The sequence below is a fragment of the Rhinichthys klamathensis genome, unplaced genomic scaffold (genome assembly GCF_029890125.1).
Source record: "Rhinichthys klamathensis goyatoka isolate OS25496 unplaced genomic scaffold, OSU_Roscu_1.1 h1tg000118l_1, whole genome shotgun sequence".
Taxonomy (NCBI): Eukaryota; Metazoa; Chordata; class Actinopteri; order Cypriniformes; family Leuciscidae; genus Rhinichthys; species Rhinichthys klamathensis.
The window spans coordinates 315,001-340,000 of record NW_026606655.1 but is presented as its reverse complement, the minus strand read 5'-3'; the positions used below and the strand labels follow the sequence as shown (position 1 = coordinate 340,000).

The 25,000-nt window shown below is 39.3% G+C and overlaps 1 protein-coding gene across 3 annotated transcripts in view; it reads left to right on the top strand.

Annotated features, from left to right (window-relative positions):
* Positions 1-25,000, top strand: part of dnm1a (dynamin 1a) — a 138,660-nt gene that overhangs the window by 50,100 nt on the left and 63,560 nt on the right. For 2 of the 3 annotated variants that reach the window (XM_056255096.1, XM_056255095.1), the window contains exons 10-15: positions 1,590-1,728; positions 11,833-11,919; positions 12,767-12,837; positions 13,419-13,470; positions 20,803-20,814; positions 24,040-24,153. In XM_056255096.1, coding sequence (XP_056111071.1) covers positions 1,590-1,728; positions 11,833-11,919; positions 12,767-12,837; positions 13,419-13,470; positions 20,803-20,814; positions 24,040-24,153 — 475 coding nt within the window. Of the gene's footprint in view, positions 1-1,589; positions 1,729-7,466; positions 7,606-11,832; positions 11,920-12,766; positions 12,838-13,418; positions 13,471-20,802; positions 20,815-24,039; positions 24,154-25,000 lie in introns of all 3 variants that reach the window. The other variant, XM_056255098.1, reaches the window with a different exon arrangement.

Below are 25,000 nucleotides of genomic sequence, written 5' to 3'. Positions count from 1 at the left end.
ACACGGAACCGCGTTGTAAAGTTTTAAGGCCTGTTCACACCGGGACGAATTTCGCGCGCGATTTTCGCCGACGTTTAACGCCTCGTGACTAAACAAAGGGCGCCAATGTGAGTGTGCACACCGACGCGATAAACGCCGCGCGTAAAAGCGTAATTTTTTTAAAAACGTCTCGGGTTCGTTTTTTTAGTTTGACGCGCCGCGTCAAAAACTATCCGACCAATGAGATTCGCGCTTTTTCTCACGTGTCTGGAGCTTCTGAAGTTACAGTAAAACACAACTTGGGGGCGCTCAAACACAAAACGGTCTTGCCGAGCACACATACGTAACGGCGAAGAGGATATACGCCAAGTAGCGTCTACACTGCCGGGAAGAAATAAGACGAGGAAGATGCGAGGCCAGATGAATGTAGAGCCGCTGGTCTCGTTGGTGTCGGAACAGAAAGAACTATATGACAAACGCGACAGCGACTACACAAATCTTGATAAAAGGTATTGCAGAGCAAATGGGCGCCATCTAATGTCAGGGAATGAATTTGCATGTTCACTCGGCTCATCGTCAGCCAAAATCGCATGGGTGTGAACACAAAAACGAGTTGAAAAACACTAGCGAATAACGCGCGCCGATATTCGTCCCGGTGTGTACGAGCCTTTATTGTCATATCTGCGTAATGTTTAAGTTTTAGTTGTGTTTTCCCTTATAAGTGATATTTCAGATATGAAATAGTTAAAGGTGCTATATGTAGAATTGAGTAGCTCTTGTTGTTAGCGACACCGGTGGCCATTAAGTGAACTGCAGCCACAGTTTTTCGTTCTTTTTTTAGATTGACGCTTATGAATATGTGAATATGTGCTGCTCTTTCCTCTCAATAACACAATAAACACACACAGAAGTGAGAAACATCAGTTCAGAAAGCATCTGATCATAGAGATGTGGAGATCAGCGACAGATGAGCTCATTAAAATCACACTGTTATGATAGTTTGATTATAGAGTATATTCGAGACTATAGACTCTATAGATTTGACTATGTGAGACTAGTTTGAATGAATCTCTTTTCTTTGCGAGACACGTTGACATTACAGTCCAGAACGGCTCTTTCAGCATTATCCTGAACATTGTATAAGCATTAGTGTCAGAGACAAGCTAGGAAGTCGGGAAGGTCTCGTTTTTTAACCTTTTTATTACAAGCTGTTCATACATTGGCAATAAAAAAGTGACTAATACGTGAAAATTCGCACATATAGCCCTTTTAAATGAATCAATTGGACTTAATTTGATTAAGATTTTTTTCTTCTTTCCTTCCTTCCGCCCAACCGGTGCTGTTCTCAATTGAGTTTTAGTTGTTTTCCTTATATTTTAGGCTTCATTGATTATGAAATAGAACTTCAATCGATACAATTAAACTTGACAAATATGTTAAACTAACAATTGAGCTTCAGTTTCGAACCATTATTTCAGTTCTTCATTCATTATTATGGGCTGGGGAGGGAGTTTGTTGGATTAACGCTCTTCTTTCCACCCAATTTTTCCTTTTCTTTCTCTCCTCTGTCGTTCTTTTCCCGGGCCTGTCCGTTCTCTCTGGTCGGACAGAACTGGGCTCTTCACACCGGACATGGCCTTTGAGACCATTGTGAAAAGGCAGATCTTGAAGACTAAAGAGCCGTGCCAGAAATGTGTGGACATGGTCATTTCTGAGCTAGTCAATACCGTTAGGCAGTGTACTAAGAAGGTAAAGGCCTGGTGGAGGGTTTTTCCGTGTCTCCCATCAACCCAAACTATTGCTGTAATCCACCTGTGACCCCCCAGGGGGATTGTGGGTGTTTATCGTCGTGTATGTTCGTGTGCCTGAGCTTTGGACAGAGGTTCTGGGTGGAATGGCTTTGTGTACAGAGAGCCGTGGACGCTGAGGTGAACCGCTGGGTGATCCTAGTTTATCCCTTGATTTACGATCATTTCCTAAAGAATTAACAGCGTTTTTACTAGGGCTGCACGATATCCAAGACAAATGGGATGGCTTGTTTGATTTATAACTGAAAAACGGAAAAACTGGAGCTGCACGATTTTGGATAAATTATTTATTACGATCATTTCGTAAAACGTAAGGGTTAAGTGAGCATTAACCTGTTTAACAGCGTTTTTACTAGGGCTGCACGATATTTAAGAAGAATGTGATAGCTTGTTGACTGGGATATTTGATTTATTCAAACACATTTAAACAAATTAAAACATTTAAAAACTGAAAATTAAGTGAAGCTGCACGAATCTGGATAAATTGAGAATCACATTTTTTTTTTTTGGTTTTAAATAGAGAACACGATTCCATGGAAGCTTGTTTCCGCCATAGAATAAAAAAATATAAAGGTAATTGCGACTTTACATCTCACAATTCTGACTTTTTATCTCAGAATTGCGAGATATAAAGTTGCAATTGCGTGTTATAAAGTCAGAATTGTGAAAAAAGTCAGTCTTTTTTTCCTTAGATTGGATTGGACTTTATAAGATGTCAGAATTGCGAGATATAAACTCGCAATTGCAAGTTTAAAAAAAGTCCGAATTTTATTTTACAGAAGTTTATATCACACAATTTTGAATTTATAACACGCAATTGTGACTTTATCTCGCAATTCTGAGAACTAAAGTCAATTGTGTTATAAAAAGTCGCAATTATCTTTTAAAATGTTTTATTCTGTGGCGGAAACAAGCTTCCATATGATTCTGAATAGACAACTAAATAACATAACGTCATTTATTAGAGCTTCTGACAAAATGTTAGTTACTGCAGTCTATTTAAAAAATATATGTAATTAATTTGAATGAAGTGAATGATTCAATGACTCACTCATAAAGACTTCACTTGTTTCATTACTGGATGAATCCTCGTTTTTGAACGAATCTCTTGAATGAATGATTCAATGACTCACTCATGTTTTAACAGTCACTTGTCGCCACCTACTGGTGTAACGATGTAATGATACAATCTTTATTGGTTAACTCTATTTTCATTGCTACCGTAGACATCAGTGGTAATATCCGAACTGTAAACTTTTATCCCAGAACTTCTGTGATCATTTGAATATTTGTAACACAAAAATAATGATTCTGTGTGATCGAAAAAATATGCTGTTTTCATATGCATGACAACTGCTTTCTCTGGGTCAGAATGCAGATTTGAATGTTCGCTGTGATCAAAGTTTTAAAGGATTAGTTCACTTTAAAAAAAAACTTTTGCTGATAATTTACTCACCCCCATGTCATCCAAGATGTCCATGTCTTTCTTTCTCTTTAGTCGAAAAGAAATTAATGTTTTTGATGAAAACATTCCAGGATTTTTCTCCATATAATGCACTTTGCTGGGCACCAAACGGTTCAAGGTCTAAATGACCGTTTCAGTGCAGCTTCAAAGCGCTTTAAACGATACCAGACGATGAATAAGGGTCTTATCTAGCGAAACGATCGGTCATTTAAAAAATAAATAAAAAAGTTAAAGTTTTATAGGCACAAATGCTCGCCTTGCGAACTCTCCTGTTCGAACTCGTTCATCAAAATGAACGAATCTTTTTTCGAGTCAATGACTCGAAAAAAGATTCGTTCATTTTGATGAACGAGTCAATGACTCGAAAAAAGATTCGTTCATTTTGATGAACGAGTTCGAACAGGAGAGTTCGCAAGGCGAGCATTTGTGCCTATAAAACTTTAACTTTTTTATTTATTTTTGAAATGACAGATCGTTTCTCTAGATAAGACCCTTATTCATTGTCTGGTATCGTTTAAAGCGCTTTGAAGCTGAACTGAAACGGTCATTTAGACCTTGAACCGTTTGGCTACCATTGAAGTCCATTATATGGAGAAAAATCCTGGAATGTTTTCATCAAAAACATTAATTTCTTTTCGACTGAAGAAAGAAAGACATGGACATCTTGGATGACATGGGGGTGAGTAAAATATCAGCAAAAGTTTTTTAAAAAGTGAACTACTCCTTTAATAGACGAATCGTTGACAATTAGGAATAAGATCGTGTGGGTGTTTGAATCGAGATTGTGATCTTTACACGCTTAATCGTGCAGCTCCGTAACCAACACAGTACAGACGTTTACCGCCAAACTGACCAACGATGTCATGCCATCTTGACCGGACGAACCCAGTCTATTCTCTACTATCTGCATCAACATAAACTGATATGCATTGGTGATATTTTCCATAATTTCAATATATTGTGCAACCCTATTTTTGCTGTTAAAATTAAGATTTTTTTTTTTTTTTTTTACAGCATAACCGCTCAGCATCCAAACCCCAAGCTAACACTGTTCTCCATGAGCTCATCTAGCAGACCTCAGCATCCAAACACTCTGTTTATTCGAGACAGAAGCTTTGAGGAAGGCAGAGATGTGGCTAACGGCAGTCAAGAGATATTGATCTATAAATCCAGTGCAGAAAAACAATGGCAGAAGCTTCTCGAGGACACTTAGGCTAAATCACAAGTCAATTATCGTTTATATATATAGTGCTTTATACAATAGAAATTGTAAAAACAGCTTCACAGTAATAAACAGGAAAGTAACAGAATTAATGATGCAAGTTTGATCAAATATGAGACTAATTCAAATTCTGCTGTAAATAAAGCAGCTCCAAAAAGACAATAGTTTCATTATTCAGGTATAGAAGGTGTACACAAATACAAATATCATCATAGAGTAGGATTTACTTTAAAACATTGCAAAGAAACTCCAAGTAACACTGAAATAAACAAGACATTTTGAAGTAGAAAGACTGAAATAGTATTTCCTTGTAAAATGTACTCCAATATCTCTCTGATTTACACTATAATGTTTACAGTGTGTTCTGTTCACTTTGAACTTCACAACTTCAGAGTTTCAAAACTTAAGAACTCAATCAATTAGATACAAAAGAAATGCTTCTTGCGATATATAATATTGTCACTGTTGGTTGCAGAAAGAGTATTTGCGAGAGTAACTAAAGGGGGTCGCACACCGGACGAGAAGCGCAGCGCCGCGTCGCGCAGCGCCAGGTCTTTAAAATTCGAACACATTATTCTCTATGAGTGTACACACACCGGCGGCGCCATTCGGCGTCTGTCTGCGGCGCCCAGCTACGGCTCAGGACCTTGTTCAAAACCCTGCCGCGCCACAGAGCGCCATTTGCATAGTTGTATATTAAATTTACATTTATTTGTCTCAAATCGTCGTTAATGTACATGGCTTCACCCCGTGCTGTTTTCACTCGGGTTAGCTAAACGCTAGCTAAATAAATACTATTGTATTATGTGACATAGTTGCCTAGACAACGGATAACGTTACAACAAAATAACAGACTCAACGTGATAGACACTTTTACTTGATTAACGTTCAAACATCAGCTATTATTCAATGAACATAAAAAATAAATAATTAATCAATATAAAACACACATCGTGCAGCTCTTCTACCAGGAGTTGATTCAAAATTGTGTTCGCGCGATTAGAATGTGCGCGTCCGGTGTGCGATACCTGGAGTTGTCCTAGACGTGGCGCGACGCGGCGCTGCGCTTCTCGTCCGGTGTGCGACCCACTTAAAGGGCTAAACAAGGAACAGGTGAAACAAATCAATCACACAATGAGTCGCTATGACAACAAATGAGAACATTCTAGAAACCATAGAAACAGAAAGGAAACACCACAAACAAAGAGTTACAAATTTAAAAGTTGATGAAAATGTTACAACTGAACGCTACAAATATACAGCAAATACCAACTGAGAGATTTTTTATTTTGTCGCAAAAATGCAAATGCAAGAAAACAAAAATTGCAACACATTGAAAAAAACATGAAAGACTGGAATAGTTTTTTTTTTGTAAAACATACTTGCGATTAAAAAAATATTTTTTACAGTGTGTTACACTAAAATAAACAATGCAACAAATTTTAATGTAACAAAAAACTTTAATGTACATAACTGACCTGAAGAAACAGCTAGATTTCCATTACTGTAATATTCTATTAAATTTAATACAATTTTATTATACTATTCTATTTTTATAAATACAGTACTTTCATGTAAAGTTAATCAACACACACACAAAAAAAGAAATGAATGCAGGAAACAATTTCTCACTCTGAAATTGCTAGAAAATGTCACAAAAACCCGCAAGTATCGAAATAAACATGAAAGACTGAAAAATTATGTTTTATTGTAAAACATACTTGCGACTTAAAAAAATATTTTTTACAGTGTGTTACACTAAAATAAACAATGCAACAAATATTAATGTAACAAAAAACTGTACATAACTGACCTGAAGAATACTGTAATATTCTATTAAATATAATACAATTTAATATAATACAATTTTATTATACTATTCTATTTTTATAAATACAGTACTCTCATGTAAAGTTAATCAACACACACAAAAAAAGAAATTAATGCAGGAAACAATTTCTCACTCTGAAATTGCTAGAAAATGGCACAAAAATTGAAATAGTATTGAAATAAACATGAAAGACTGAAAAAATGTTTTATTGTAAAACATACTTGCGACTTAAAAAAAAGCATTTTTACAGTGTGTTACACTAAAATAAACAATGCAACAAATATGAATTTAACATTAAACTTTAATGTACACATTTATTACTGTAATGTATTAAAAATAATATAATTTTATCATACTATTCTATTTTTTATTTTATTTTTTTATTGCAAGTTAACAAAAACATTGTAGTTTATACAAGATAAAAGATCATTGAATTATGTATACAAAAGAATGAGAGACGTACATGTAGCACACAAAGTAAAAAAAAAAAAAAAAAAAAAACAGCTAAATATAAATATATCGATCTAGTGATGTATGCAGGTACATTGGTAAGTTTAAGCAATGGGATATTTTAGAGATTTAGATAGAAGCAATATTGAGATAATCATAGTAATTGTAATAGAATTAGAGTCAGTAGAGAGAATGTAGAGGCAGTATTCATATTAATAATAATAATTAAAACAAAGATAAAAATAGTGGTGGTAGTACTTGGCAACAAACAGCATTCATGAAAATAAAAGTAGGAGTGGTAGTAGTGGTAGCACTGTATTTTTTAATAATAATAATAGTAATTATAATAATACTTATAGATCAGTAAATAAAATTATTCTATTCTACTATTCTATTTTTATAAATCAGCAACCGTTACAACTGTAAAAAAATCATCAGAACAGATATAAATGTGTATAAAATATATATATAATTGATGCTCGATCATTAATAACGGCTCTCGGACTGCCTTTGGTCTGCGCATCTGCTTTCTGAAGGCTTGGGTCTCGGCCACGGGTCGACTTCTCTTCGGCTCGCTGTCGAATGGCTTGAGGAGAAACCAAATGTCTCACTTCTCTTTCCTCTGTGCTGTCTATCTATCTGCCCTCCAACCCTGTCTATCTGTCATTCCTCCACCTCTTCTCCTCTCTCTCCATGACTCTTCCTCTGCAGGACGGGCCTGTTCACCCCTGACCTGGCCTTTGAGGCCATAGTGAAAAAGCAGATCCAAAAGATAAACGGGCCGTGCCTCAAATGTATAGATATGGTTGTGAGCGAGCTCTCCTCCACCATTCACAAATGTAGTGAGAAGGTAAAGAGGAACGAAGCTCCGTTCGTCCACGTCTATCTTAAACGTACGGATAGACCGATGGCTGGACGTTATGGCAAAAGTCGTAGATGTCGTTTATATTAGGTGGTGATATTATAAATATAATGTTTTGGGTCTGAAAAATCTTAAAGGATGAATGAGTTTGTTGTCATCGTTTACTCACACTAATGCCGTTCCAAACCTCTTTAAGTGTGTGAATGATGACAGAACTGTAATGATTAACATCGGGTGTCTATCGGTGTCTGCATGTGCAGATTTTGTAACAGGAATATGGTCAAAATTACATATAGAAGTGGCCAGAAGTGATGCCCAGCCGAGGAAAATGTACATCTTCATCCTTTATTAAAAATATTATTAAAGACTTTGTAAGCATATTGCAGTTATGCTTGGAGTGGATTGTTTTGTTCGTGATAATAACGCAATGAAACATGATAAGTTGTGCCGATATCGTAGAAAAACACATGCAAAAACAAGAACCAGTGAAATATTAATAGCTGATTATGTTGTAGTCAGCTTTTGCATGGTAAAATAAAACCTGTAGCTGGAGTTTCTTTGCCGTTTTTTAACAAATAATTGTGTCAGAAAAATACCTAAACCAAGTTTAGTGTTTTGTTCTTCCCTCATATTTAAAATATTTTAAAAATGTAAAATATTTTGGTTACACTTTATTTTAAGGCGACGTAGAAACATTGTAACTACTCAAATAAGTACTGAGTAATATTAATGATGTACTTACTTTGGTTTGGTTTAGAATAAGTTAATTATGCATAATTTACTGTTATTATTATAGTGTATATATACTAACGTGTAACTATGTCACCTTAAAATAAAGTGTCACCAAATAATTTCCTCATATTTTTAGGGTTTAATCGAATTTTTAGGGTCATTAAAAACAAATATGACCTCCGGACGTCACTTTTGGCCACTCTACTATTTTATTAATATTATAGATTATATTATATAGATATTATATATAGCCTTTTTGTTGTTGTTGCAATGTGACATTATTTTAATGGCAAGTTCTGATGAGAGAATAAATGAGCCATTTGTTGTCAATCTTTTGTGATTTCCTCTAAATAAATAAAAAATGAAAACTGCATATATAAAAATAAAAACATTCAAAATATTAATAAATACTACACTCTAAAAATGCTGGGTTGTTTTTTGAGTTTAAAATGTAATTAAAAAATGTAAACCAACGTTCGGGTTTGTCTATATTTGACCCAAACATGGGTTGAAATAACCCAGCATTTTTTAGTGTACTTTGTAGTAAAAAAAAACCCACAGTTACACATAAATCAACATATGCTGTTCTCAAATTTAGCGTAGAACAGATTTATTAGGATTCATACATCAGTCCAGCAACGATCGGTCTATCCTTACCTCTCAGATTTCATCCTGGTTTATTTTGTCTGTGTCAATTTAATTTACTAAGTATTTGTGTCGTTTTTTCACACAACAGTAGCCGTAGACATTATATCCAAATTTGTTTCTGTATTAATAACGCATGCTCCCTCGTATGGCCCGTTGGTTTTTCAGTGTGTTTTTCTGTCGGATGTGTGTGTTTTAGTTGTAGCGTGAGAAATACGCGTATAATAACTGATGCTCGAGCTGGAAGGTCTTCTTACACCAGCAGACTAACAGTCATACATCTCTGTTTCTCTCTCTCTCTCATTCCCTCTCTCTCTCATATCATTTCATCATACGTGTCCCTCAAAAATACTCTGTGGATTTGGACTGTATGTTTTGAGTTTTGTGTGTGAAAGAAAAAAAAACATATTTTGGCTCATACAAAATAAGAAAACTGACATTATTTGCTCAGCTTCCAAATTCATATGTTGTTGTTTTTTCTAAAGCGCAATATGAGATTTTTTTAAGAATCTTCAAGCTCTAAAATGGACTCAAACCCCATATAAAAGTATTATATAAGTATGATAAGTTAGTAGCACTAAGACATGAATCTTTGTGTGAGGAACCAGATCCAAAATGAAGAGGTAACACTTTACAGTAAGGTTCATTAGTTAACATTAACTGCACTTATACAGCATTTATTAATCTTAGTTAATGTTAATTTTCACATTTATTAATACTGAACAGCTGTATTTTTATTAACTAACATTAACAAAGATTAACAAATCCTGTAACAAATGTATTGCTCATGGTCAGTTCATGTTAGTTAATGCATTAACTAATGAACCTTATTGTAAAGTGTTAGCAGTTAAGATGTTATTTGCTCAATTCTCAAATCCTGCATATTCAAAAATATCAATTAGTAATAAGGTAGAAAACACAATAACTCAGTCCGTCCTTTTTGGAGCTTGACACTCGTATAACTTGTTGTATGAGAAAAAGTTGCATGAAGATTTTTCAGAAATGTTCGTGTTGGACAGAAAAAAGAGCAGCATACGTGTGTGGAAGGACGTAATAATGCCAGACGATGTGTTTTACTCACATTAAATTGCTTGATATATGCAGCATGCAGGTGTGCGAGTTCTTCTGAAGGCTGAAGGAACATCAGTGTGAATCCACACATGGACTCGCGTCTTCTCCTCTCGTTCTCATAGTAATCTTCATCTCTGGGCTCGTTTGTTATGCCTGTTCGCTCTAGAAACACTCATTTCTACAGAACCCTGATCATGTGATGTTTCACTGCTAGACGCCCATCACTGCATCCCTGTGCGAACCAAAACACTCTGCTGGTGTAGTTTTTGCGATTGTATGTTTATATGCGTGTGTGTGTGTGTGGGTAGGTTGATTTATTTAATTCTACACTGGCTTCAATTCCAATGCATCACCAAGTCACACAGATTCTGACAATTCGGTTAACATTTATGTTGCAAAAATTGCAGTATTCAAAATCAAATCACTATTAACTTTCTTAATCCTCATTCCTGGTCGACGTATTGTGAATGATTCATCATCATGATTCATGTGCACAACTCTTGGTATTTGGCTAAATGCTAGGGATGCACGATATATCGGCCACCATATCGGTATCGGCCGATATATGTTCATTTTTAATGTTATCGTTATCGGCCTGATAAGAAAATTTGGCCGATATATTAAAGCCGATAAATAATGTATTATTTCCTTCAGCTGAGACGCTTCAGATGCGCACTGTTCAACATGATGGTTTTAAATAGCTTGAAATATGATTAAAATCACTTCAAAAAAGGAAAATACACTTTAGTATTTTGTTGGCAAGTCTGTCATATCGGCATTAAATGACATGAGAACATTATAATTGTTTGCTTGAGACATGACTTTTAATGGTGAGACTTTTGTTTTTGTAATCAGGCTCTCAAAAATTCTATAAAAATTTAGATTTATCGGCCGATATATCGGTTATCGGCTATCAAATAAAAAGAATTATCGGTTATCGGTATCGGCCAAAATGTTCATATCGGTGCATCCCTAGCTAAATTACTGGACATTGCAAAGCCAAGTGGCTCACAACTAACTATTTTAATGCATTGAACTTTAGAGTCATGTGACATGCTGTATGTTTGTGCACAGGGCCTAAAATGAACACTCGCCAAGCGCCAAATACCAGTATATGAAGCGGTGTCAATCCTAGTAAACATAGTCGGTCATGTCTTAAGTGAACGTCGTGAACAGTTGAGAAAGTAGACATGTGTGTCAGTATCAGTATATTAGAGCCGTGCATTCTCTCTTAAAGGGACAGTAGCCTAATATTCCTGCTGCCATCTCTCAGTAATGATATAAACACTCACTGCTCTTGGCTGAATAACTTTTGTAACTTTAATAAGGATTAATCTATGTTTAATTTATACAGTGACTAGTGTTATTTAAATGTAATTAGCCTACTTTATTCAATTTATGTACTTGAAAATTGAGGTGTCACAACAGGCTACTTTTGCTTCATGGCCGGTAAAAAATATTTATGTTTGCTAAATTTCCCCCGGCTATTGGTATGTGTGGCAAAAAGTTTTAGGCCCTGTCTGTGCAACGAACATGATTGACATGCATGCATAGCCTATATATTGTAAGAATAGTGTGTTTTTTATGTTGATACTGTGATTTCACAGACTTTGCAACAGGTTTTCTCTCAATAATGGCTTAATTTTAGAATCACGCTCATTATTTTCGTCTATCAGTAAGTAGAGGGTGTAGTGGTCACCTGTTGCAGACTCAGTGTGTTGGTCGTATGGTTTATTGGCATCACAAACGCGTGTGATTGTGTCACAGTTGGCCCAGTATCCCATGCTGAGAGAGGAGATGGAGCGGATCGTCACTCAGCACATCCGAGACCGCGAGAGCCGCACTAAAGACCAGGTGAGGCCCGTCCCGTCACGAGATCTGGACGTTTTTAACCCTCATCCTTCGCTCGGGTCATTTTGACCCGGAAATGTTTTTTCATAAAAAAAAATAAAAAAAATTGAGTCTTCATCTGAGGAGTCCAAGACCTCTTGACTTTTATAGCACTTGAACCATGAATACACAAAAATGTTATGGATTTGATGAGTTTTGTGGTTGAAATTTTAAAAAGTAACGTAAATCCTTCCCTCTCGGGTCAATTTGACCCCTTAGGAATGAATGGAATGCGAGGAATGCTTCAGTTCACATAGAAAAACCTAAAAATGCTCAAAATTCAAACTAAAAATGCTAAAACTTTACCAAAAAAAATGATTTTATAATGTCCACATGTGTGTCTGAATGCATACTGAAGGAACTGGCTTTAGGACCCAGCGGAACAGCTCATATAGAGCTATAAGGCCATCTAGTGGCAAGAGTCATGAAATATCATGTTATATTATTATTTTTTCCACCAGAGGTCGGCAAACACTCCAATGTAAGATATTTAGAGCTGAATTAAAAGGGTTATGCATGAAATTGCGAGTTATTTTGAATTTAAGTTGAAAGAATGTGAGGAATATGTGCTTAAATTACTATTTATTTATTTATTGATCAATTTTAGTAATTGAAAGGTAAATAAAATAAAAAATTCTCCCAAAAATTGCATTAAAAAATAGAAACAATATTACCAAAATGAAATAAAATAAGCTTGCTGAAAAAAAAAAAAAAAGTAGTATAATTTTAGCCTTCGGGTCATTTTGACCGGCGAGGGAAGGATGAGTTGTGGAGAGGAACGGATGGGATTGTTTCCTCTGGTGTTCGTCAGGTGCTGCTGTTGATTGACATCGAGCTGGCGTACATGAACACCAACCATGAAGATTTCATCGGGTTTGCCAAGTGAGTTCCACGTTTCCTCGACCTTTAGCATCAAATGACCCAAATTATTTACCCAGTATCATATAATATTCAGACATTAATATATATACACTGCGGTTCAAAAGTTTGGGATCGGTAAGATTTTTGATGTTTTTAAAAGAGTCTCTTCTGCTCACCAAGGCTGCATTTATTTGATTAAAAATAAAAAAAAATGTAAAATATTGTGAAATATTATTACAATTTAATATAACCATTTTCTAATGTAATATATTTTAAAATGTAATTTATTCCTGTGAATTTTCAGCATCATTACTCCAGTCTTCAGTGTCACATGATCCTCCAGAAATCACTCTAATATGATGATTTGATGCTCAAGAAACATTTATTATTATAAATTATATTTTACAATATATTCACATAGAAAACAGCAGTTTTAAATTGTAATAATATTTCACAATATTACTGTTTGTTTTGTAGTTTCAATTTAAATACATGCAGCCTTGGTGAGCTGAAGAGACTTCTTTTAAAAACATGAACGTCAGTGTATATATATAATATACATGTATATATTTTTTATTTAAGTTGAACTGTGTTCTGTGTAGTGCTCAGCAGAGAAGCAGTCAGGCGAGCAAGAAGAAAGCGGCTGGTAATCAGGTGAAGGCTTTATAACACAGCCTCATATGGAGAGGCATGTTGTGTGTTAAATGTTAATCATGCTCATTTGATGTGTGTGTCCAGTGTGTGTTTCTCTGTTCTTCATCTATGTTTCTTATTCTTTATCTTCACGCCCTTATCAACTGATCCAGGGCCAGGTTTGTTCTCATGCTTCTCTCAGTTCAATACAAGCTTTCATAGAGAGAACTGGTTTTAGATCAGACGTTAAGTTCAAGTTCAGCTCCATCATCAGCGTTTAAACTTTAATGAATTTGCAGTGATGCTGTAGTGTCACCAACATCTCAAACTCAGCGTCTATGTTGGTGATCTCAGCAGAATATTCATTAAAATACTCAGTGTTTTGAAAGTATGTCCACAAGACTTTAACATTTTACATGTTCACTTGATACTTGTGTGATAAATCACTTACTGAGCATAATTGAACTCCTATGAAAAGCAACGTTCACACAATAATCCCTGAATGCTGTTGATGGAGGCCGAACTGAGCCCAGAACAGTGTGTTAGTCGTAGAGCTGCTTGATGATGGTCTTTCACACGCTTACACTGATGTAGGTGCAGTTCTGCTTCACTCAAATCAGTTGTTAAGGGCAGCAAGTGACAGCATGTGTGTGTGTGTGTGTGAAAGAGAGAGAAAGAGTGTGAGTGTGTGTGTGTGAGAGAGAGAGTGAGAGAGAGAGAGTGAGAGTGTGTGTGTGTGTGTGTGTGTGTGTGTCGGTCCTGTTCTGCTCATAGACACATTAATTCACTGTTGCATGTTCTTCAGTTGTTCTCCTAGACCGGTCCGGCATAATCATAATCATAATCATAGCATGAATCTGTAGATGTGAATGTGCTGTGAGACTCGAGCCTCAGCTGATCTCCAGAGGTGTGTGTGCTGTGAGACTCGAGCCTCAGCTGATCTCCAGAGGTGTGTGTGCGGGAGATGTTTGAAAACCTGTCAGATTTAAATGGCCTTAAATTGAAGGAGGAATGCAAACGTCCCGGGTTATGTATGTAACCCTAGTTCCCCGAAGGGACGGACGCTGCGTGTAATCGCAGTGGGAACGCCCTCAGCGTGACGCGTCTGAAGCATGAATGAAATCAGTCAATAGAGAGAATGAGCGTACGGCGAGTGACGTCATCGACCAGGAAGCTATAAATATCCCCTGAGCACACAATACGCCAGCTTAAAAGTTACTGAAGCAGCGACCCAAGGGGATGCAGAGAGTATGGCAGGACACTCAGCGTCCGTCCCTTCGGGGAACTAGGCATACATACGTAACCCGGGACGTTCCCCTTCAGGGACTACCGCTGCGTGTAATCGCAGTGGGAACGCAATACCCACATCCCCATACGACCAAATCCCTGTCGTGTGTCATTAGAAGACACAAACCGACGAGAGAACCTGAGCCCCGGGAGTGGAGCTAAGATCGAGGGAATAAAATCTAACGAAAGTGTGCGGTGAGGACCAGCCTGCCGCATCACAAACGTTCTGAAGAGAAGCTCCTGAAAGAAGAGCTGTAGAAGCAGCCATACTCCGGGTGGAATGAGCCCTTACAGCCAAAGGTGAAGGCTGATGGGCCGAACCATAAGCAAGTGGGATGGCCTCGACCACCCACTTGCACATCCTTTGCCTAGATGCAGGACACCCTTTCTTAGGTGACCCAAACAGACGAACAGTTGGTCTGATCTCCTCCACAGGGCAGCTCTGTGGACGTAAGCATCTAAAACCCAAACTGGGCACAGCAAATTAATTTTCTCCTGGTCTGACGTCAGAAAAGGCGGAGGACAGAAAACCTGCAGAACTATAGGTCTAACAGAAACAGTTGGAACCTTAGGAACATAACCTGGTCTCGGAAAGAGAAAGGCCTTAACCAACCAGGAGCAAATTCCAGGCACGAGGGAGCCACCGAAAGTGCTTGAATATCTCCAATTCTTTTTAGAGATGAGATAGCGAGAAGAAGGACAGTCTTTAGAGTAAGAAACTTTTCCGAAACTTCCTCGATGGGCTCGAAAGGAGCAAGGGAGAGACCTTCTAAGATGATGGCCAGATCCCAAGCTGGTACCCTCGTGCGAACTGCAGGCCTCAGCCTCAAGGTGCCACGAAGGAAGCGAGACATAAGTGGGTGTTTCCCGAGGGAACCTCCACTTGAAGGGGTGTGGTAAGCAGCTAAGGCCGCCACATACACCTTCAGTGTGGAGTGGGATAACCATGTGGAGAGACGGTCCTGCAGGAAATCCAGCACTGTACCAACCGGGCAGTTAACTGGGTCCTGCTGGCGCTCTCCACACCAAGAGGTGAAAAGTTTCCACCTCGCGGCATATAACTTCCTCGTGGAGGGAGCTCTGGATCGGAGGATGGTCTCAACGACCTCAGCCGAGAGACCAGAATCTATGAGCTGGACCCCCTCAGAGGCCAAGCCCACAGCCTCCATAGCTCTAGACGGGGGTGAAGGATCGACCCACTCGCCTGAGAGAGCAGATCTCTCCTGATCGGTGTCTCTAGGGGAGAGCCGTCGAGGAGAGACACTAGGTCCGCAAACCATACCCGGGCCGACCAGAACGGGGCTATTAGCAGGAGACTGAGCCCGTCCCGGCGAACCCTCTCCAGAACTCCTGGGAGCAGAGCGATCGGGGGAAAAGCGTACAAGCGTGACCTCGGCCACGGATGTACCATCGCATCCAACCCCAGCGGGGCTGGATGGCTGAGAGAGAACCACAGCGGGCAGTGTGATGTTTCTCGAGAAGCAAATAGGTCTACCTCGGCAAGACCGAAACGTTTCCATAGGAGTTCCACCACCTCGGGGTGAAGACTCCATTCCCCGGGCCTCGGCCCCTGTCTTGACAGGATGTCTGCCCCCTGATTTAAATACCCCGGGAGATAAATAGCTCTCAGAGAAAGAATTTTCCCCTGGGACCATAGAAGGATCTGACGTGCCAGTTTGTAAAGCGGGCGAGAACGCAAACCCCCCTGATGGTTAATATAAGAAACCACCGATGTGTTGTCTGTCCGGACAAGAACATGGTGGCCCCTTAGGTCTGGGAGGAAGTGTTTCAGAGCCTGAAACACCGCCAACATCTCTAGGCAGTTTAAGTGCCACAGACGATGATGGTCCTCCCACAGACCCTGAGCCGGGCGACCATCCATGATCGCCCCCCAACCCGTGAGAGAGGCATCTGTCATTAGCAGAACGCGACGACAAGGAGCTCCTATCACAGGGCCTTGGGACAGAAACCAAGGATCTTTCCACATGATCAGGGCGTGATGACACCGTCGCGAACTCACGATCATGCGAAGCGGATTTCCCCTCGGGGAGAATCCCTTGGTCTTGAGCCACCACTGTAACAGTCTCATGTGCAAGAGGCCAAGAGGTATCACGTTGGACACAGCTGCCATGAGACCTAACAGTCTCTGGAACTGTTTTACAGTGGATGACTGGCCTAGCTTGACCTGATCTACTGCAGCGAGAATCAAAGCAATACGAGCAGGTGACAATCGTGCCTGCATCGTCGTTGAATCCCACACTACACCTAGAAAAGTGGTTCTCTGTAATGGAGAAAGAACACTCTTTTTGGCGTTGAGCCTCAGCCCCAGTCACTTGATATGAGCAAGAACGACATCTCGGTGCCGAATCGCCTGTTGTTCCGATTGAGCAAGAATCAAGCAATCGTCTTTATAGTACAGAAAGCGGATGCCCTGTAACCTCAGCGGGGCTATAGCAGCATCCATACACTTCGTGAATGTTCGGGGTGACAGAGCTAGGCCGAACGGAAGAACCCGATATTGGTACGCTTCGCCCCCGAAAGCGAACCTCAGGAACTTCCTGTGTTGAGGGAGGATAGATACATGGAAGTAAACGTCCTTTAGATCTATCATGACAAACCAGTCCTCGGATCTGATTTGAACATCCCCAGTGACAGACACAGCACCCTGTAACGTACTGGCAGGGAACAGCTGGTCTGGGCACTCCACAACCCTCGCCGAGTCTCTCTACGCCCTGTGAAGGCAGGGTTAGTAGAGCAGTCCCCTGAGGGCATCGGAAAAGACAGGGCACCGTGTTCTTGTGCAGTGAACTCAGGTCTTTCACGATGGGGACCACCCTCAGAGTCCTGACGTTCAGCACGTCAGGATTTTTTTTTTTTCCCGATGAAGTAGTATCCTAACTCCCTGCTGGGTGGGGGACCCATTCCGCCAGGAACTCTACTAAGGGAACCAGCCTCTCGAGGCTGGCCTCTGGATGAACATCCCGAGTGACAGACACAGTGCCCTGTAACATACTGGCAGGAAACAGCTGGTCTGAGCACTCCACAGCCCTCCTCGGAGGGGGCGAGCGTCCCTCGGGAAATCGCTCGCCGAGTCTCTCTACGCCCTGTATAGGCAGGGTTAGTAGAACAGACCCCTGAGGGCATCGAGAAAGACAGGGCACCGTGTTCTTGTGCAGTGAACTCAGGTCTTTCACGATGGGGACCACCCTCAGAGTCCTGACGTTCAGCCCGTCAGGACTTTTTCGACGCAGCCTTTCTGGCGACAATGACTGTCCTCAGATCAGTCCTGCCCCGAGAAGGCCGCGCCAGAGAGCGTCCCGCCTCGTCCCTCCAGTTTCTCTGCAGGGGGGCACGAGACGTGACACTCCGCTTCTGCTGTGCTCTTTTGGAAGACGAACTCGACGAAAGATATTGCTCTGGTTGAACATTCTGCGTGACAGACACAGTGCCCTGTAACGGCGCACCAGCAGGGAACGACTGGTCTGAACACACTAGAACCCTCCTTAGAGGCAGCGAGCGTCCCTCGGGAAAGCACTCGCCAGACCCTTCTACGCCCTGTAGGACGGGCCCCTGAGGGCGCCGGGAGAGACAGGGCACCCTTAAGGGAGGTGAACGCAAGTCTCTCTCGGCGGGGACCCCCCTCAGATTTTCCTTTGAGCAGGTCGGCCTGAAAAGCCTGCATAAAAGTCATCGTATGTCACAGAGTAAGCCTTCCCCACCAGCACAGAGGTATATATATTTATTTATTTATTTTTTGGTGGAAGAGCCGGTGCTTTAAGTGAAGACGATGAAGCAGGAGAGAGATAGCTCGCAAGCGTCTCCTCCGCCTACAGTATTGTCACATAACCAGCAAATTTAGCACCAACAATGTTACCATAAGCATTGGAATGATTTGTGTAAATTCTGCTTGAAACCGTTCTAACCCAGGTCTTTGAAACCTCAGCATGAAGATCTGGGAAGAACGGTAAGCACCGGCGAGAAGGTTGAGGTCGTGCAGACAGAAATCTATCATCTAGTTTGCTTTTAATTCTAGAAACCTGTCTATCAGCTGGCCACTCGATACTGTTTTTTTTTTTTTTTTTTTTTTTTTAGCTTTTCAACAGCCCGAGATAACACATCCATCAAACCTTCTTCATTTGCAGTATAATGTGATAAACTAGTTTCCTCTGATGCAAAACTTTCGACATCCAGCTCCTCAGAACTGGAAAATCTCAATTCAACATCATCATGTGCCTCCACCCGGGCAGAAGTAACCGCCGCAGCGCGTGCTTCCAGAGCCGGGTGAGAGGCACTAGATCTAGATAGGGCGGAGCCCGTCTCAACGTCGCCAGTAAGATCTGCGAGCCCCAAGACAAGCGCCGCCGCTCTGCCTCAACAGAAGCGGGACCCGAGCCTCGGGGAGCTCGCAGCAAATCACTCTCCTCGAAGAGCGATCGCCGCGAGCGCAGAGTTCTCAAGGGAAAACGCTCGCAATGCTGACAATCGACTCCCTCGAGAGCCGACTGGGCATTGCTGCACTCCCAAACAAGCCACACATAGCTCGTGTGAATCCCCACCCGTGATGTACCGAGTACAGGGGGGAACACACTTCTTATACTGCTCGCTCATATTGTTTTTTTTTATATAAAATATATATAGTGAAAACTCCTGACAAAACAGACAAACACAATCGACAGATTCAGACACACACACACAGAGCTGCTGAAGTAACTAAAGCTGGCGTATTGTGTACTCAGGGGATATTTATAGCTTCCTGGTCGATGACGTCACTCGCCGTACACTCATTCTCTCCATTGACTGATTTCATTCATGCTTCAGACGCGTCACGCTGAGGGCGTTCCCACTGCGATTACACGCAGCAGTAGTCCCTGAAGGGGAACAGATTTTTTTGCAGTGTTTCTTGATTTGCATATTTCTCTTTTTGAACTGCACACCCAAACAACGCAGACACACACTGCTATTCATCATGCACAATTTACCCATCAACCGCCAAACTCTTATTTTAATTCCAGTGCATGTGTTTATGATATTCATAATGGATCTCAGCTGATGAATCTGAGCATCTCTGGTGTGTGTGTGTCTCAGATCAGTGTGTGTGTCTCAGATCAGTGTGTGTTTCAGATCAGTGTGTGTCTCAGATCAGTGTGTGTGTCTCAGATCAGTGTGTCTCAGATCAGTGTGTGTGTCTCAGATCAGTGTGTGTGTCTCTGATCAGTGTGTGTGTCTCAGATCAGTGTGTGTCTCAGTGTGTGTCTCAGATCAGTGTGTGTGTCTCAGTGTGTGTCTCAGATCAGTGTGTGTCTCAGATCAGTGTGTGTCTCAGATCAGTGTGTGTCTCAGATCAGTGTGTGTCTCAGATCAGTGTGTGTGTCTCAGATCAGTGTGTCTCAGATCAGTGTGTGTGTCTCAGATCAGTGTGTGTGTCTCTGATCAGTGTGTGTGTCTCAGATCAGTGTGTGTCTCAGTGTGTGTCTCAGATCAGTGTGTGTGTCTCAGTGTGTGTCTCAGATCAGTGTGTGTGTCTCAGATCAGTGTGTGTCTCAGATCAGTGTGTGTGTCTCAGATCAGTGTGTGTCTCAGATCAGTGTGTGTCTCAGATCAGTGTGTGTGTCTCAGATTAGTGTGTGTCTCTGATCAGTGTGTGTCTCAGTGTGTGTCTCTGATCAGTGTGTGTCTCAGATCAGTGTGTCTCAGATCAGTGTGTGTGTCTCAGATCAGTGTGTGTCTCAGATCAGTGTGTGTCTCAGATCAGTGTGTGTGTCTCAGATCAGTGTGTGTCTCAGATCAGTGTGTGTCTCAGATCAGTGTGTGTCTCAGATCAGTGTGTGTGTCTCAGATCAGTGTGTGTGTCTCAGATTAGTGTGTGTCTCTGATCAGTGTGTGTCTCAGTGTGTGTCTCAGATCAGTGTGTGTCTCAGATCAGTGTGTGTGTCTCAGATCAGTGTGTGTGTCTCAGATCAGTGTGTGTGTCTCAGATCTTCCTCTGTTCTGTTTCCCACAATGATATATCTGATATATCCTCTTCTCCTCATGTTGTTCTTATTCTTGTTTTACTGTACGCATCAGGATGAAATCATGGTAAGTACAGTGTGTGTGTGTGTGTGTCTCAGCACTGTCAGTGTGTGATTAACATCATGTCTACATCTGTGTGTCAGCGGTTGCTTAAGACACTTCAGTGTGTGTCTCCCTGCAGCGTCACTAAAGACGTCAGTCAAGCGTAACGAGGATGAGCGAGCCGGAGTGTGTGTGTGTGTGTGTACAGTGTAGTGTGTGTGTGTGTACAGTGTGCATTACAAAGGTTTATCGTTTTATCTTCATGCCACAAGCGTGTTCTTGATTTTAGTCAAAACTAGTATTTTTGTTCCGCTCTGTCGAGAACACGTCTGGTGTTTTTGTAGAAGAAAAAAAGACTTATAGGACTATTCGTTTTTTTATTTTTTATTGTATTTTGTTCTGTACATTAAACATAAGTAAATAAATTTGAATGTTATGACAGGGCTTGAATTTCGGCGTGTATTGCACATAATTTTACTCATTCCTGCAGATTTCGTGCTCATCTCTCAGAACTAAACTGAGTTATTATTCGCTTCTTATTGACCTTAAACAATCAAATACATAAAATAATGTAATGTGAACGAATATTCATGTAAACAGTCGGTTATGTTTTAACCCTCTGATGGTCTTCATTTGGGATGACACTAGTTATCTTTGGGGTCTTCGGATTTATGATACATTTTAAATTTATATAAATAAATTAAAAAATGTTTTTTTTATGTAAAATAAAATGTCTTTATAAAAGACCCAAATTTCTAAATTTAGATAATTTTACATGGTTTATTGTAAAAAAAAGTGCCCATATTTTGGAAAATGTAAGAAAAGTAATAAAAATTATTTTTTTAGCCACTAGATGGCTATAGAGCTCCACTATATGTGATTAGTTATTTGACTAACTAAAATATATCTTTTCAAGAGTTTTTCCAGTTGGATTCATATCTAAATATTATGAAATCACAATTCTAACAATAAAAACCCCTTTTTTTAAAAAAAAAAAAAGGGATGAGAGCCGTACAAAGTTTCTTGCCATTTGGACAAAGATACATTTTTTTTTAACCCTCTGGGCTTCTTCGTCCGAAAATGACCGAAAACGTTTACATTTTGAATTGTTTAATTTTTTTTGCTTCATCGGATGGGGGTGAAACTTGGTGACATTTGTTGTATTACCTATATGAAAACACAAAAAAATCAAGGAGATGATTCTGATATGTTAAAGGGTCGTAAAAAAAATAGTCACACTTAGCTTCCTCCCGGTCAAAAACGGGCAACATAGGAAATGAATGGGAAATATGAAAAAATAGGAAAACTCAGAGAAACTTTTGGTGGTACAAGCTACAGATCAGCCACTGTGCAGAAAAAAAGTGTACAGCAATGAAGGGGTGACACTCTAAAACATCAAGAGTGCAAATAAGACCCCCCCCCCCCCCCCCCCCCCCCCCCCACACACACACACACACACACAAACACACACACGCACACAAACACACACATACACAGGTATACTGGCAAGACTGCAACAGCAAATTTGTAGAATATGCAAAATAAAATCAATAAATGAAAAAAAAAATCTCGCTCAAATGCACACACACACACACACACAGAGAGAGAGAGAGATAGAGAGAGAGATTAACTGGTAAGACTGCAACAGCAAATTTTGAGAATATACAAAAATAAAAAAATAAAAAATACCAATTTATTGCTAAATGTCTGTATAAAGTGTTTTGAACTATCACTAACCATCCCTTATTTTTGTTTAATTATTTTGATGATCAAATACTGAGTAACAAAAATGTTTGCATTGTGTTCCCTTTCTAACCAAATGCTATAGTTTGATTTTAATCATAATGCAAAACCTGATACTTATCTAAAAAAAATTTGTTAAAAAAATTAAGTAGTCTTTTAGAATATCTACATGTATATCTAAAAAAAAAAAAAAAAAAACCGAATAAGATAGAGAAATCATGTCTAAAACAACAAAAGGAATCAAAAAGCCTTTCTATGAATTTATATAGGAAGCTATAGGCAGCCTACAGGCTGGTACAGGACATTGCACACATTTAACTATTTTTTAAAGCCACTAGATAGCGCTCTTCTACTTGAACATTTTTTTTTTTTAGGCTGGCACTCTATTTTGATGTGAAATGTTGCATTTATTGAATTTTTTTTTAAATAAATATAAAATAAAAATATATATAGTAATTCTAATGGAAAAAATAGCTCATAAAAATTATATAATTAATGCAAAGTATCGTTAAAAATTCTAAATAATAATCAGAAAATATTATAGAACAAAACAATATTTGATTGGTTATCCTGGGAAAAAGTAAAGTTACATTTTAAGGCTTCGTCCGTTTTTGACCGGGAGGAAGCTAAGTGTAACCCATTTACGAAGAAGCCCAGAGGGTTAAATTCAGCAAAAGTCATTTGCGGGTTAAAAAGACCCCGAAGACCATCAGAGGATAAGTGGATGTAAACAGTTGTTACATGTGTAACTGTATAAATGGATCCGTGCGTCAGGTCTTAAAGTGACAGGAGCCTAATAAACCTGCTGCCAAATTATGAGATGATGTTAAAAATATGTTTATGGCAGTTTTTCCCCGTGATATCGATGATAAAATTGACGCTGAGTGGCTTGTAACTTTGGAAAACCACTAGTCAGAGTTGCTGGTGAGCAAAACGTTAATGTCAAGCCCTGCTTGTATACAGTCAAACCTGAATATATTCCAACGCCTTCAACATTTCTCAGTTTATTCGCTATAGTTTAGAAAATGCCAATAAAATATGACAAGAATCAGTGGATATTTGACCGGTTTTGTCCGTCCTTCTGTTAGACTCTCACACATGAATTATGTTGAATATCTGTCAGCTGTTAAATTTAACTACACAATTAGATAATACCAGTTTAGCTCAACCAGTGACCAAGCAATGCTTCATGTTGTTCAGTGTGTGTGTAAAAAGAGCATTAGCAGTTACAGAAAACACACTTCAGCAAAACATTTCTGTTCACAAATTTTTATAAATTTCAGTTTATGAAGATTTATTTGTGTATAATATGTCACACTTTATTTGGCTCTCCTCACTTACATAAATGAAAAAAAAAAAAGTATATCTGGTGTCTGATTAATGTCTGGTTTGACTGTATATGTTTGGGGTTTATAAGTGTTCATCAGATTCTTGTGTGTGTCAGTGGACGTAACACTGAGCGTTATGCAGTGACACACACACACACACGCCGTCTGTGTGTTCCAGGTGATCAGGAAGGGCTGGCTGACCATCAATAACATCGGCATCATGAAGGGCGGCGCTAAAGAGTACTGGTTTGTGATGACGGCCGAATCGCTGTCCTGGTACAAGGATGACGAGGTGAGACGTTTGCCAAGTTTTTGGTTTCAGTTTTGGGTCGGTTAGGATCTTCAAACCAAACAAATGTTTATTTATTTCTACATAACTCTTCAGTGTATGTTGGTGTGCCGTAAGCAGTCATTCTGAACCAGTGATCATGTTTCTGCATGGATGGGAACATTTTTAAATTGTTAATGTATTTACTACTTAAATTATGACTGTATTATGTAATTATTTGTCCCATTTTTATTAAAAATATTTTAGCACTTAAAAAAAAAAAAAGTAAATGCCATGAATTGTGTATGACAGATAAGATCATAATTTTTTTATGCATATATGATTATTAACAATAAATTAATAAATAACATTAATTATAATCTATTAATTAATCTGTTTGATGCTAATAACATCTAGAAATATAATAGTAGCCTATTTCTCTCTTTTGGTCAGTATACAAAAACTTCTCAGTTAACATATTATGTTGTCGTCAATAGGCCTAAACCTCTCTGAAATCACACTATTTCATATTTATTGATTATATCGTATTCAATAAACCAAACTCCAGTGTTACTCGTCTTACGAATTATTAACGAAGTAATTATTTTGACCCCCGCAAAATAAAAAAGTGGAAAGACATAACAAGTGCATTCAGGCCTACCTCATGTTGCACGTTTGCACTTTTTGAGAAAATTAACTAATTAATTAATCTGTCTAATAACGTCTACAAATATAATAGTTTTACAAACAATTACTTGGTTTCCCTGGTTACGCCTGACGGTTTATTTAGCAACCGGAGATATTTATAGTCGTAGAGCCCTTCAGTTTAGCTAACTTACGAGCCAGAAACTTAACGTATTTTTTTTCATGT